This window comes from Pseudopipra pipra, chromosome 20 (genome assembly GCF_036250125.1).
Source record: "Pseudopipra pipra isolate bDixPip1 chromosome 20, bDixPip1.hap1, whole genome shotgun sequence".
Classification (NCBI taxonomy): domain Eukaryota; kingdom Metazoa; phylum Chordata; class Aves; order Passeriformes; family Pipridae; genus Pseudopipra; species Pseudopipra pipra.
The window spans coordinates 3,761,533-3,775,109 of NC_087568.1; the positions used below are offsets into that span (position 1 = coordinate 3,761,533).

A 13,577-nucleotide genomic window follows, 5' to 3' on the forward strand; every position below is an offset into this window, starting at 1 on the left:
ATGGGCCAGATGGCAGCTTGCAGCAGCCTGGGCAGATGGTGAGGGCCGGACGGATGCAAGTGCTGCCTGATCAATACTGGGAGGAGCAGTAAAGGGACAATTGTCCTCTGCTGCCTGATTTATCTCAGCCTGCCCTAGTGCCAGACTCTAGAGCTGCAACCAGTTGGGGGGGGTTTGCCCACAAAATGAGCTGGGCTTTGCAACAGCAATACATGTGCTCATTCTCCATAGCCTGTGCCCCCAAAATTGGAGCGACCCTTGTCCTGGGGATGCTCCAACAGGTGTGCAGGGGTGTGAACCGCTGCTTCCCACCTGGATATGGCTGCTGGGCACTGATGTCAGTGGGCAATTATCCACCTTACTGATAAGCTTCTTCCCTGCCGATTGCTTTTCCATCCCTCTTGATGGCTCTTTCAGCTGCTCCTGACCATCCTGGTACCTCAGAGTTATAGTTAACATTTAACCTGAATTTTCTTTACTGCCACTTAAGCTCTCCCCAGTTATTTTGTCTCATTAAATTTATGAGAGCGATTAATCCTGGTCCTCTTTACAGCACCAGACCCTTCTTTATGATGAACCTTCTCCACTTCATGGCACTGTCCCTCTGCCCTGGCACTAAGCCCAGCAGGCTTGGGTGGATTACACATAGGGCTGATTTTGGGTTGCTTGTTGGCTCTTGGAAGAGTTCAGAGGCAGAAGTGCTGTGAATGATTTGATGTGAAACATTTAATTTGTGTAACTTTTACCTTTATTTTCTCCTTCAAATGTAATTTGTTTTGGGGAGAGAAGTTGTGGTGTTGCAGAAGGGACCAAGTAAGTGTTTTAGGCAAAGCAGCTGCCACCAAACTCTGTGCTGGAGCCGGTGTGTGCCCCTGGGGAGCTTCATCCCACAGCTCAGTGTCGATGTCCCCTGCTCTTGTTTTGAGCTGCAGTTCACTGGGGATTTATCCCCAACAAATGTGTTGGGGATAGTTGTGTATTCTCAAACTTTTTATCCTGGAAAAGGGGGGAAGTAGGTCTACCCAGCCTCAGTTTCTCAAGTGATGCATCTCTTCTGGGCACAGCCTCTGCTGACAACCTGCCCCTGCCAACAGCTTCTCACTGAAGTTTCTCCTACTTCTTCCACTGCTGTCACCAGCTTTGCCCCATCATATCTCCCAAAATAGTGATGTGATCAGCAGAATTTCTCAAGTGCATTAAAAGAAAGTAACGAATAGAGGGGCCAAGGTGAGATGATAAGTTAGCTGCCACTTTTCTCATTATTTTTGCTGTGTTGGACAGACCACGCACGCCAGCCCATTAAATAAATGGTTCTGTAGTACAGGGCACTTGAGCCATAGCACTTGTAAACGTGTCTTTTCTTCTTTGTCACCCGTATTGATTTTTATACGTCCTACTTGTGCCTTTTCTAGGATCATATTATGTGCTATAACTGTGTGAGGCTCGTTCTTGGGATCATAATGTTCCCCTTTGATTGGGGAACGTAAGACCCAAGTAGAATAGTGGCAGAAGGCTTCCCTTGCTATTTCCAGATGTGTATCTCCATCCAAGTACAATCTGGCTAATTAAACCCTGCAAGATCTCGAGTCCAGTGACTGCACATCTTGCACTCCTTCACCCTGAAACCCGAGCCTGCCAGATGTGCTGCAAATACAGGACTCTGCTTCTCCTCATCTGATGGAGCCCGTGAATGAGGGGGTTGGTTGGATGAACTGTCTATTTATAGCTGTAAGTGCAGAGTAAGAATGAGAAAGTGGAGGATTACTGGGGCAGACTGGAGCCTTGCAGTTGCTGGGCAGCTGTCTCAGGGTCCCTGCAAATGCCCTCCCAGCCTGGACCCAGTGGTGGCTCTGAGGTTTTCTGGCTCTTAACCTTGGCTACAGGGCTTGAAATTTGGGGTTATTTCTTGGTTGTCTTATTTTAGTTCCTTCTGTCCCCTCCTTCCCTTTCTTTTGTTGTTCCTGGTGGTTCTGGCACTTCCACCAGTGTGGTTTGGACAGGGGTTTTGGCACAGTGGGTTTGCCTTGAGAGCTTGTCCCTGCATTCCTGGGGCTGGTACAAACTCTTCAGCTTCCCAGAGCAGCTTTTGTGGGTGAAGAGATTCTTCAGTGGCCCTCAAGTCTATCAGAGCTTCCCCACGTGTTTGTCCCTCACTCCAAGGCAGCATCCTGGCATCAGCCCCTCTGTTATGGGAGCTGCTCCTTGGCATGACTGCTGCCTGCCTGGGAGGGTGTTCATACAGAGCGAGCATTGCCAGGGAGGCAGAGCTCAGCCAAAAGCACTGTTTTTGCCTGAAATTGCCTTAGATATGAAAAGCTTCATTCTTTTTTTGCTTTGAATGAGCTTTTCTGGCTCGGCAAGATGCTGCCATCCCAAAACTGGTTACATCCATCCTAATAACAGTAATTGCAAATGCTGGCGTTAACTCTGAAGGGCGGATAAAATCCCTTTCCTAAACCCAGAGCTGTCAATGAATCTCCTAATCCAGGCAGTAGATCATGGGCTCTGATACCCACGGGTAACTCGCAGACTCTGCTGCTTTTATTGAAGGAGCAAATTGCTTTTCTTTGTGAAGAACGAGGTGAAGATCTGGCTTTCCTTGCTCAGGTTGTTCCGTCTGTGCGTGACATGCTTGGGATGCCAAATTTATTGCCTGCATTTAGTAGGCCCTTAGTTTGCCACTGGCTAAAATCACCCTGATGCCTGTTCCCTGTTTTGAGGACGGGGAGGGTGCGTATTTTCAACTCTGACAGACATAATGTGGAGACTGATGAAAATCAATACGTGCACAGCAGCGATTGTCGACAGCCGTGCAGCACCATTGGAGCTTGGCTGCTCACAGTCTGCTCCAGGAGAGGTTAATCCACACGGTTTGCTGCTCTCCATAAAACTGGCAGCCTCTGGTGTTTCTCAGGGTTGTACTAGGAATGTGTTTTAATAAATAAGAGTCTGCTGGACAAAGGTATGGTTTTAACACCACCACGGCTGTCGGGTTTGAGCATCTCTAGTGTCTCTCCCCGAAGCTCTGAAGTGGAAGTGTCTTTCTAGATGGCCCCAGGACAAGGGAGTTGTTCCTGTTTTTTGTGTGAGGCCAGAAATCGATGTTGGGAAGGGCTTGTGCTGATGTTGATGAGCAGGAAGGAGTGGAGCAGTAGGGCTCAGCCCCTTTGTTAGAGCAGTGAGAGTAGCAAGGTGCTATCAGGATGTGGCCCCTTGTGATAAGTGCAATGTTCATGTCTTGTGACTGTTGGCAGTTCTGTGGGCAAATCTCCTCTGTTGACCCTTGGTGGGCATTCCTGCCCATTTCTTGGTGGCCTGGAGGAGCTCTGGGTAGGGCCAGGCTGGACCAGGTCCATGGGGCACACATCCTCCTGCAGGCTTGGTCCAGGAAGCCTGATTGAGCAAAACCCCTTCAGCATGTCACACTGCCACCTGGATTTCTCACAGTGGTGTGCTGGTGTGTCCCCACCACGGTCCAGAGCTCATGGCTCCTCGGAGGGGGAGAAAAGGAGAACTTGTCCAGGCTGGGAACAGCAGCAACAGGCTTGGAATGGGTCCTGCTGGGGTTTGAGGCTTGGACCTGGCACCTGGTTGTGTAGGTGCGCCGAGAGAATGTCCCGGTGATGCTCAGGACACAGGGCTTCCCAGAGACACCTCAGGATGCCTCTTCTCCTTCTGCACGTAGCCCAAAGCAGTTCCTGGGTGCTCCCATGTGGGTGGTGATGAGCATCCACGAGGCCAAGCAGGCTCTGCTCCAGCAGCAGCGTCACCGCAGCACTCGCCTGGTCGCGTCACACCCAGTCGGGCTCGTGCTCACGACATTAACGCAGCCATACGTCCCTAACGACCCTGGAGCCAGGGAAATGATGTATGGAGAGACAGCCAGCAATCCGAGAGGTGCAGGCAGGAAGATTAATCAGGAACTGGGAGTGACTCGCTCTGGATAAGGAGTGGAGCGGAGAATATAAATATTGGTACAGATAATAACGGCGACGGCGACGCCTGGGAAGGGGAAGATGGATCACCAGCTATTAGTGGGCATTATTGCAGCAGCTGCAATGCATCACTCTGGAAGAATGGGATGGCTACATCAAGCCAGTGTATTTATTTAAAATCCCCAAACTTTTATTAAATAAATCTGTTTTGTAAAAATAGAAGGGACCGTATTTAGCGAAGAAATAAAGCCCAGTTTCGCAGGCAGATGTGCTCTGCTGCTCCCTGCTATATAATATAGAGATGTCGAGTGTCACAGTTTGAGCACAGCTTTACACCTAAATATATTTGGGTGTAATTAATACCCCTGTTGAAAGAGACAGCTCATAAAATATGCGAGTGCTGTTTGATATTCCAGTGTTTCACACTGTCCTGATCCTGTGGGATTGACTTCAGTGGGAGCCGTTAGCAATCAGCACCTGTAGATCTAAGTGCTAGAGTTATTATTGTTAATTGGTATTTATTGTGGGTTGAATTTTCAGAGGTATTCTAAGACCGATGAGCCCCTGGGAGGGGTGTGAAGGCTCAGATGACAATTAATTACTGAACACCCTCACCTTTAATACAAATTGGGCTCTGCATCTCAGTGATGCCTTCAAAGCCTGTGTGTGTGCAGGGCCAGCTCCAAAGTGATGGGGCCAGCTCTGAAAATGTGACATTTTGCTGCTTAATTTTTCTCTGATGTGAATATTATTATTGGCCTCTGCTCAGCATTGGGGCTGAGCATCACCAAGCTGGGCGTCCGGCGAGATTGCTTTATGGTGGTCAGGAGTCTCCTATTCCTCTGGGAAATGCTGGATTAAAAATCACTCAGTTGCCCATTAGGGCAGGGATTGGGCTTTATGGGAGTTGGTGCATCTCCCAGAAGAACTGGATCCAGAGCTTTTAAACCTGGCTGTGATGCCCAAGGCTGGAGGCAGCTGCCTGGTCCAGGCATTGCTGTGGGTCCTGCACAGCCTGGGGTGTGGGTTCATCAGGACTGGGAATGCTTCTATGGACTGCACAGAGCCATCAGATGATTGTTTAGTATCTGCTCCTGCTCTGAATGGATCTGGGCTCCTGTGGCAGTTTTTCAGCCCTGACTTGGAGAGGGGGTGGTTTTTTGGCACAAAGGAAGCCTCTTAGTGAGAGAAAGCCAAACCAGATTAAGAGTGAACACAGTGCCTTAAACAGACCAACCTGTAAAGTGCATTCTCTGAGTATAATATAGTTAAAGTCACTGATGCAAGAGCTGCTCCTGGTCCTAAATAGGAGCTGAAGAGGAGGCCGTGGGCACCTTTGGAGGCAGGTGGAGCTGGACCTGGTCATGCCAGTGGCACAGATGGTCCCACTGGGTGCTTGGCCAGCGGGTCCAGCTCGGCTGGGCCGATTAGCACCGAGCAAAAGCTCTGTGGGGGCAGAGCTGGCAGCCCGTGGTGGAGTGGGCATCGCGGGCACGCTTGGCACGGGGCTCAGAGCAGCTCTTGGCTGTGATCCCCGCTCATGTTGAGCAGCGTTTTGCCTTTTCCAGCCTCCAACGAGCGGAAAGAGATGTGCAGCAGGCACTGATCCGGGAAAACCAGAGAGCGTGGACTGAGTGCATCAGTGCTGTGGGCCAGGAGAATTTTCTTATTGTGGTTCTTCCCCCTGCTCGGTGTCAGAGCTGTTGTTGGTTTGCCTGATCAAGTGACAGTGAACATCCCCTCGTTATTATCACTGACTCTCTCTCCTCGTTCCAGCGAGCACGATCTGGGGGAGGACATTTATGACTGCGTCCCCTGCGAAGATGAAGGCGATGATATCTACGAAGATATCATCAGAGTGGAAGTTCAGCAGCCCATGGTAACAATTTATCTGCGTTTTTAAAGCTACACCTTGATGGGAGGGGAAGGGAGGGGGATTTAATTAAATAAATTACTGTCTGCCAATGGCAGGTGATGCTGCAGGGAAGCAAACCACTCTGTGTTGCTCCTCGAAACTGAGCTGCCTTGCAAGTGGTAAAAATAAGCAGAGCTGGGATGGCACTGGCCCAGAGGGGGTTCTCTGAGGAGTTTCCCAGCCCATCCTGTCATCTGAAGGAGTTCGGGGAGGAGGAAGGGAAAGGGAGACCTAATAAGCCCTAAAAGATAAGCTAAAAATAGCAATTTGCTGCTGAGCCAAGGCAGCATGTGTCACTGCAGCCCTTCTGGGGAGGGGGAGTGTGGGAGCTCTCCCTGCTCCGTCAGCCAGATGTGCCGTGCCTGCCACCGGTATTTTTAGATCGGGGCGAGCACTGACAGATCTGTGTGGGGGATCCAGCACTTGTTTGTGCCTGCTGCTGCCTCCTACCTGGGTGTCTCAGAGCAGGGAGGTGTTTACTGTGCAGCTTTCTGGGGCAGCAGGGACCCATGTGGCTTTAGGGACAAGCAGCCGTCCCCTTTCGTCACCTCTAAAAACCTCTTGACGATAAGGAAACCTGAGTGTTGAAGTATGTGCAGCCTCATGGAGGGATGTGCATTAACTCCAAGGGCTCTGGGGCAGATATCCTACTCCATGGATGAGACAGGGAGGTACTGGTGGCCCTTGCACCTCCCCAAAGATGCCCACAGCCACCCTCACTACCTGTGTCCCCAGCACTGCCCTGGCTTCTGCTGGTGCAGAGCTGGAATGGACCTTCTCCAGAGTGTGACCTTCCAAATTTTCTCCCAGCCTCCAATATCTGCCACCCTCAGGCTTTGTTCAGACTCTAATTACTCTCTCCTAGCGCAAACAGCACATACCTCCCCATAACAAAGCAGGATCAATGGATAAGTTCACTGATCAATTAAATCCCTGGAGCAGGGCATGTGGCTGAGGGGCTGGAGCCTGGGAATGCAGAGCTGCATCCGTGGAACCTGCCCAAACAGCCGAGCAACGTCCCTTGACTCCTTCCCTCTCCCAGTTTGGCTGCGAGTGGTACAGAGATCGTGATGATGGTGGTTGGGGCATTTTATCCCTTCACTCCTTGTCTGCAGCCAGAGGAGCTCCCTGTGCACTGAAACCCTGTCTGGATCAAGGAGTTGGGCACAAAATATTCCCGGTGATCCCGCCAAAGTGCTTGGAGCTGTTACGGGCGCTGGTAGCAATGCTGAAGTCAGCACAGCTCGCTGGTGTTTTTAGCAGGTTGCCATCAGTTGCAGAAGCCATTTGGCCCAAGAACAACCCCTTGGGAAGGTTCTGGTAGGAATTTCTTGTATAAATAGCAAAAATGGGGGGAAGCTCCAGCAGCCAGGTAGTACAGGATTAGGATCAGTGGCATTGTCAGTTTTTCACTGTCCCCTCTGTGATGTTTTATGATTTCTGCTGAGCAGTGATGGAGTTGAGGGCTCTGACTCTCTTTCCCCCCCTTTTCCTGAGCAAAAGAGTCTGGTTTTCGTATGAACACCCACATATCCACCAAAACATTGATTTTTTTGTAAGATCTGTTGCAATAGCAAGTGTGCAATGCTAATGGCTTCTTGTATTTCTGCATGCTTCAGATTAGATATATGCAGGTAAGATGCATTGATTAAAATACTGGGTTTCATCCAGCTGATACGTCCGAGCTGCGAGTTCTAAGGGGGTGGACAGAGGGTGTCTTTTCCTGTGCATGATCCATAAAACCCCATCACTGAATCACCTCCCAAATTCAGAGCCTGCCTTGCCAAGTGCAGCAGCTCCCAACACGTGTTCTCAGCTTTACAGATGTCAGAGCAAGAGAAGTGACTCCAGGAGTTGGGGCTTTGAGAAAAGCACATTTTATCAGATTTGACCTAAAATCATAAGAATTGGCAATCCTGGCCAGGGATTTGTATAAATCTAACATATTATTTATGACCCACTTAGGCTCTGTTGTGAGTTTCATCTTAGGCAAAAAAAAATAGAGAAACTCATCCTTTATCTCTTATTATTCTTCTTTAGCTGATAGTCTTTGGTGATGTGGTTATAATAAATGCAAAAAATTGAATGCTTGCCATGTTGAAACATACTTAATAGTACAGCCAGGGTCCCTTCTTATATTTTTTGGATAAGAATAGTTCCCTTTAACATAAACTAGTAGTGGTGCTCTCCTGATTTTCCAAACTTGTGCTTGTTTGCTGTCACTGAAGGCTGAAGTGGATCAGCAGGTTGCTGGGCCACCCATAAGATTATCTGACCACGTGTTATTTTTGCTTTTTCTAGAAAATGGGAATGACAGAAGATGACAAAAGAAACTGCTGCTTGCTAGAAATCCAAGAAACTGAGGCCAAATACTACAAAACACTTGAAGATATAGAAAAGGTAAGAACTGAGCCATCTTTCCCATACCGTGGCCTTCCCCCTCGCCCCTTGATCTCGCATTAATCGTGTTAGTTCTTGCTCTGAGGGCTGGCAGATGTGAGCGGGCAGGATCGATGCACTCGCACGTAAAATTGGAGAGAAGGGAGATCCAGAAAAGCCAGGCTGACAAGCACAAATGTGCAGCCTGTAACTGTAGGAGCCAAACAGCATATTTTTTCTGATTGCTGCAGATTGGAAATAAGCTGAAAACCCCCTACCCCGGGGTAAGAGACTCTAGTTCCTCACTCAGCCAGGCCAGGCTCCCCGATAAGAGCAGAGTTTGCAGATATCTTATCGCTCTGATTGCTGCGGAATAATTTCTTTATTCTGGGTGCTTTTCAAAAGTGCTGAAGCTGTGATGACTTGTCATTGAAACTAATTGGATTAAGGGTAACGTTTTACTGCTTAAATTCACGGGTTTTAATTGGTTTTGATAAATGATTGTCGTACCTTTCTTTTAAATAAAAATAAAAGTGAACACCCTCAGCAAGACGGTGGAGTCGTGGATGTGGCGGGAGCCTGGAGGTGGTTCCTGCTCCGAGGAAAGCAGCAGGAGTGGAGAACAATAGTGAAAATCAAGCTGCCATTTCTAATCACCCTAATGCTTTTGTTTCCTCCCCTTCTGCAATTATTTCCCTCTGAAAGTTCCCACAAAGAAGCCATGAACAAAATCGGCACGATGGAATAACGTTTCCTATTTTCCAGGAAAATGTCCCAACGTAATGTCATTTATGTTGGGACATTTGTTCCTTGAACCAGCCCTCTGGTTCAGCCTAAAGGAAGAGTTAAATTATTGCTTTGATATCAATTTAAAAGGCATGTGAAGGCTTAGCAGGTTCTGATGCTGTTACGAGCAGAGGGTTCTGTCTTTGGTGTGTTACATCAGGGGTTTTTTGTGGTTACAAGTCATGTAGATATTTCTATTAATATGTATTTGTTCAGAAACGCATTTCTGATGTAATCACATCATTGGTGTGTTTACAAGGGCAACATTCTAGTGAGATAAAGAGCTGGAAAGATGCTTCAGTGCAGCCAAGGACTGCAGTGAGGTGAAGCAGCTGAGTGCTGCTTATTTAACCCCCCTCCCATGGGTTTAGCAGGGGAGGGGTCCTGCACCCACCCATGAGTTGGGATTTTGCACCTTCCCAAGCCTGGAAGTGCTGAGGGAGCCAAGGGGAGCTGAGGGGATGATGCACCCATGGGGATTCCTGCCTCCCACTTGGATCCTTGGCACAACCTGGTTGTTCTCTGCCTTTGCAAGAGCTTAAACTCATTAAAACCTTGCTTTTCCCTGCCCAGGTAAATTCAACTGGTGAAGCAGAAAAAAACCACCTCTCTTGCACCAACCCCCTTCTTGTTCCCTCCTCTCCAGTATTTCAATCCCTTTTCCATCTCCCTCTTGCAGAACTATATGAACCCCTTGAGGCTGGTACTGACTCCCCAGGACATGGAAGCTATTTTTATCAATTTGGAGGTAAGGGCGTGGACTTTGTGGCTTAAATCTTTGTTCTCTTCAAGGCAGCTCAGCCCTCTCCCTGTTTAAGAGAAGGTTTTCCCATTTCCTGTTAGATTTGTGCATTCACCTGTGGAGGTTCAGCCCTTCGTGTGCTGTGGAGCTTGAATGAGTTTAGGAGATATTCTTTAACACTCAGTTTTAGAGCTAGGGATTATATGAACTCTAGGTAAAAAACCAATTCTATCCAGTGGATGTTCTGGGGCTAGGGCTGTGGATTTTAGCTGATTTGAGTGGTTTGGGCACATTGTGATGAAGGGATTTATTTCTACGCTGGCTTGCACAGAGTCTGGGTCAGAACCTGGTGTATCATCTGCACCATCCATCCCATCTCCTCCTCCTTCCCCATTCTGGGGCATTTATCACTGTGTAACCTCTGATGGAATTACACTCCCATATTCCAGGCCATTCAGGGCTGCATTCCACTAGAACAACTTTCTTTAAAAACAGCTAAAAGAGGGAAAAAAACCGCCTGATGAAGTAGTGAATGTGCATTTCTTTAGGCTCTGTTTACCCACTTGCTTTGAATGTGTTTAAAGTATTGACTGTTTCTTTGTTTTAGGACCTAATTAAAGTGCACTTCAGTTTCCTGAGAGCCATCGATGTCTCTATGATGTCTGGAGGAAGCAGCCTGGCAAAAGTGTTTCTGGAATTCAAAGAGAGGTACAGGAAACCTGGGCTTCAGGCAGGTCCAGTTTTAACAGATTTGGGTTAACATTTGCAGGGCTTATCCCCAAGATTTGAACAGAGCCCTCTGTTGCTCTCTACCTTCTCACTCTCTACTACTGCCTGAAAGGAAGTTGTAGCCAAGTGGGGATCTGTCTTTTCTCCCAAGTAACAAGCAATAGGACAAGAGCAAGTAGCCTCAAGTTTCACCAGGGGAGATTTGGATTGGATATTAGGGACAATTTCTTCACTGAAAGGGTTGTCAAGCACTGGAGCAGGCTGCCCAGGGAAGTGGTGGAGTCACCATCTCTGCAAGCATTCAGAAAAGGTGTAGCTGTGGTGCTCAGGGACGTGATTCAGTGATGGACTTGGCAGTGCTGGGTTAATGGTTGGACTCGATGGTCTGAGAGGGCTTTTCCAACCTTAATGATTCCCTCATTCTAGAAATCCCTGTCACAGCAGACCAGGTTTGCATCCTCTGCATCTAAATGCTGTCAGGCAGCTGAAACATCATTTGGTGCTGACACTTAAGCAGCCAAATCCAACCACAGCTGTGTCAGGCTGCCCAGGGCAGAGGCTGGAACATCTCCCTTGTGACCAGCCAGGCTCAGTCATGTAGCTCCTGTGGATCCTTGTTCCTGCAAGCCCCTGGCTGCACCTGGATTTCTCTGGGCTCAGCATCTCATAACAGACTGAATGTACAATGTGTTTATGGGGACATATCAGAGGGGATAAAGATTGGAATGCTACAATTGTGGTGAACGGGAATGGAGTAAAACCTCACTCAGCTGCAAGGGTTTAGTGTGGTCTCCTGCAAGCAGCAGTGGGGCTCTGAGGGCCTGTGATGTGGTGGGATGACTCCTGTGAAGGGGAGACTTGGCTCTTGTTAGATCAAAGTGATTCCTCTCTCCAAAAAGTCACCTCTTTGGCACCGCACTTGTCCCGCACCTCTGGCATGATGAATAAATGTAAAAGTTGCTTTTTTCAAACAGAATAGATTCTCTGTTTTGGCAGCTGCAAGCAGGAGCACCCCAGAACACAAAGATAAGGTTAATAAAAGCTTTTAATATCCTTAGTACTAATCAAAGGGTGATTCATTGTGGAGTCGTGCCAGGGTGTTATTTCACTGTGATTAAACCAGTGTCTAGACACAGAAATGCCATTCAGGAGTCAATAACTCCAGGAATACCATCTGCAGTAATAACACACCATAAGGTCAGGTTTTCCATCATTCTCAGGGCCTCTTTGTACAAAGGGCATTTTTTCTGGATTAAATAAAAAAAAAAAGTTTCCAGAGAAGAATGCAAATGATTTTAAAACACTCATAAAACTCACTAAGGTGATTTTGATCTCCTAATTCCTGGCTCGGCTCTGTGTGTGCTGGTGCCATCCCAAGGACAGAGCTGTGCAGGCAGGGAGCAGGGAGTGGACAATGGAGTTTGGAAGCAACTTCTTGAAGGACCTAAAAGGCTTGGAAAGATGTGAGTGAAGGAGCCAGACTGACAACTGTGAGGTGGTGGCAGTGGATCTGGAGCTGTGTTCAGTCCGTGGGAATTTTGGGGACCTCACTTGCTGTTCAAGGGGACTTTTGACTTGGAGAAGACCCCAGAACAAGAGTCTTGGGGATGGAGAGTGTGGAGCAACCTGATCTAAATATGCAGAGTCCATTCCTACAATTAGGAAAGGCAACAGTTCCTCATTTTACAGCAAGGAAACGGGTGCAGGAGGAGAAAGTGAGTTCACTGGGGAGACAGTGTTGCCCCACCAAGAAGGGAATGTGGACCTCCAGAGTTCCTGCTTTGTCCTTATATGTAAGACCTTCCTCCATCAAATATATCCATGACAAATAGCTCTCACTTCCCTACACATCCTGGGAGACATTCCGGAAAAATGATGCATTGCTCCTCTGCTTTGTGGGTGTTGGTTTTTTTTAAGGAAATAGTTTGTAAATCTCCTTCTCTGAAAGCCAGAGGTTTGAATTTATGCTCCTGAAGCCTCTTTGAAACTCCCCCGGCACTGGCAAGGTAGATATTATTGTGCATGTTCAGAAGTTGTCAAGGGGAAAAGGCAGGAGAATAATCTGTATTGGCTGTGGCTTTGCCGGGGACTGTGGCTCCATAAATCTCTCTATTCAGTTCCCTGCTGGGGTCTGAGACTCCCCTATTTAGGGAGCGACGCTGGGTCAGGTGCTCCCAGGTTGTCTCCATCGAGAGATGAGGCCCTGAAATAATGGATGAGTTGCAGTGCGTGATGGAATATGTGTCTTATCAGCAGCAGAACAGTTAACGGCCAGGAAGGGGGAGAAAACCCAAACCTGTCACGCAGGATTAATGAGAGAAGTGAGGAAAAAGGGGGAATCCATGGCAAAACTGCTCTGTTTTGTCAGGTGTTTAAATTTATAGTCCAGGGTGTCCATACAGAGCTTCACTGTGCTTCCAAAGGCTGTGACAACCTTCTTTTCTCGGTGACCCATTCTCTTGATCTCTAGGTCCCTGTGGCGCATCCTGCAAGAAGCAATGAGCTCTCTGAAATGTGCCATAGAATCATCATAGAATCACAGAATGGTTTGGGTTGGGAGGGACCTTGAAGCTCATTCAGTTCCAATCTCATGCCATGGGCAGGGACACCTTCCACCAGCCCAGGCTGACAGGAGTGGAGGGGTGAGCCATCGTAGATCCAAAAACAGCCTCCTCTGGCCACTCGGCCCCTTCTGCTCATCATGAGCTGAATTATCCCACAGGCTGCTACTCTGGAGACTTCTGAATATTTAAGTGTTGAAGATCTAAGTGTTAAAAAGCCACACAGTAAAGGAGTGTCAATACTTTGCTATTAGTTACCTGGAGGATTAGCTGTTTGCCTCGTCCTTTCACTGTGTCCACGTGCATATGTATCTTTTATAACAGGTTATAACTGCCAGCAAGTGTTTCTGATTAAATCTGTGATTTTTCCCCTCTCCAGGCTGCTGATTTATGGCAAGTACTGCAGCCACATGGAGTATGCCCAGAACACCCTCAACCACCTCCTTGCCAACCGGGAGGATGTCCGGCAGAAGGTGGAGGTGAGCGGGCAGGGGGCACTGGGGGCAGAGTGTTGCCCCCCTCCCCCTTGT

General features: G+C 48.3%; 1 protein-coding gene across 7 annotated transcripts in view; it reads left to right on the top strand.

Moving 5' to 3' along the window:
- Window positions 1-13,577, top strand: part of VAV2 (vav guanine nucleotide exchange factor 2) — a 132,907-nt gene that overhangs the window by 99,744 nt on the left and 19,586 nt on the right. For 4 of the 7 annotated variants that reach the window (XM_064676756.1, XM_064676758.1, XM_064676763.1 and 1 more), the window contains exons 5-10: window positions 5,712-5,814; window positions 7,470-7,484; window positions 8,152-8,250; window positions 9,695-9,763; window positions 10,365-10,465; window positions 13,427-13,526. In XM_064676756.1, the coding sequence (XP_064532826.1) occupies window positions 5,712-5,814; window positions 7,470-7,484; window positions 8,152-8,250; window positions 9,695-9,763; window positions 10,365-10,465; window positions 13,427-13,526 (487 nt within the window). The remainder of the gene's footprint in view (window positions 1-5,711; window positions 5,815-7,469; window positions 7,485-8,151; window positions 8,251-9,694; window positions 9,764-10,364; window positions 10,466-13,426; window positions 13,527-13,577) is intronic. The other 3 variants (XM_064676757.1, XM_064676759.1, XM_064676762.1) reach the window with 1 other exon arrangement.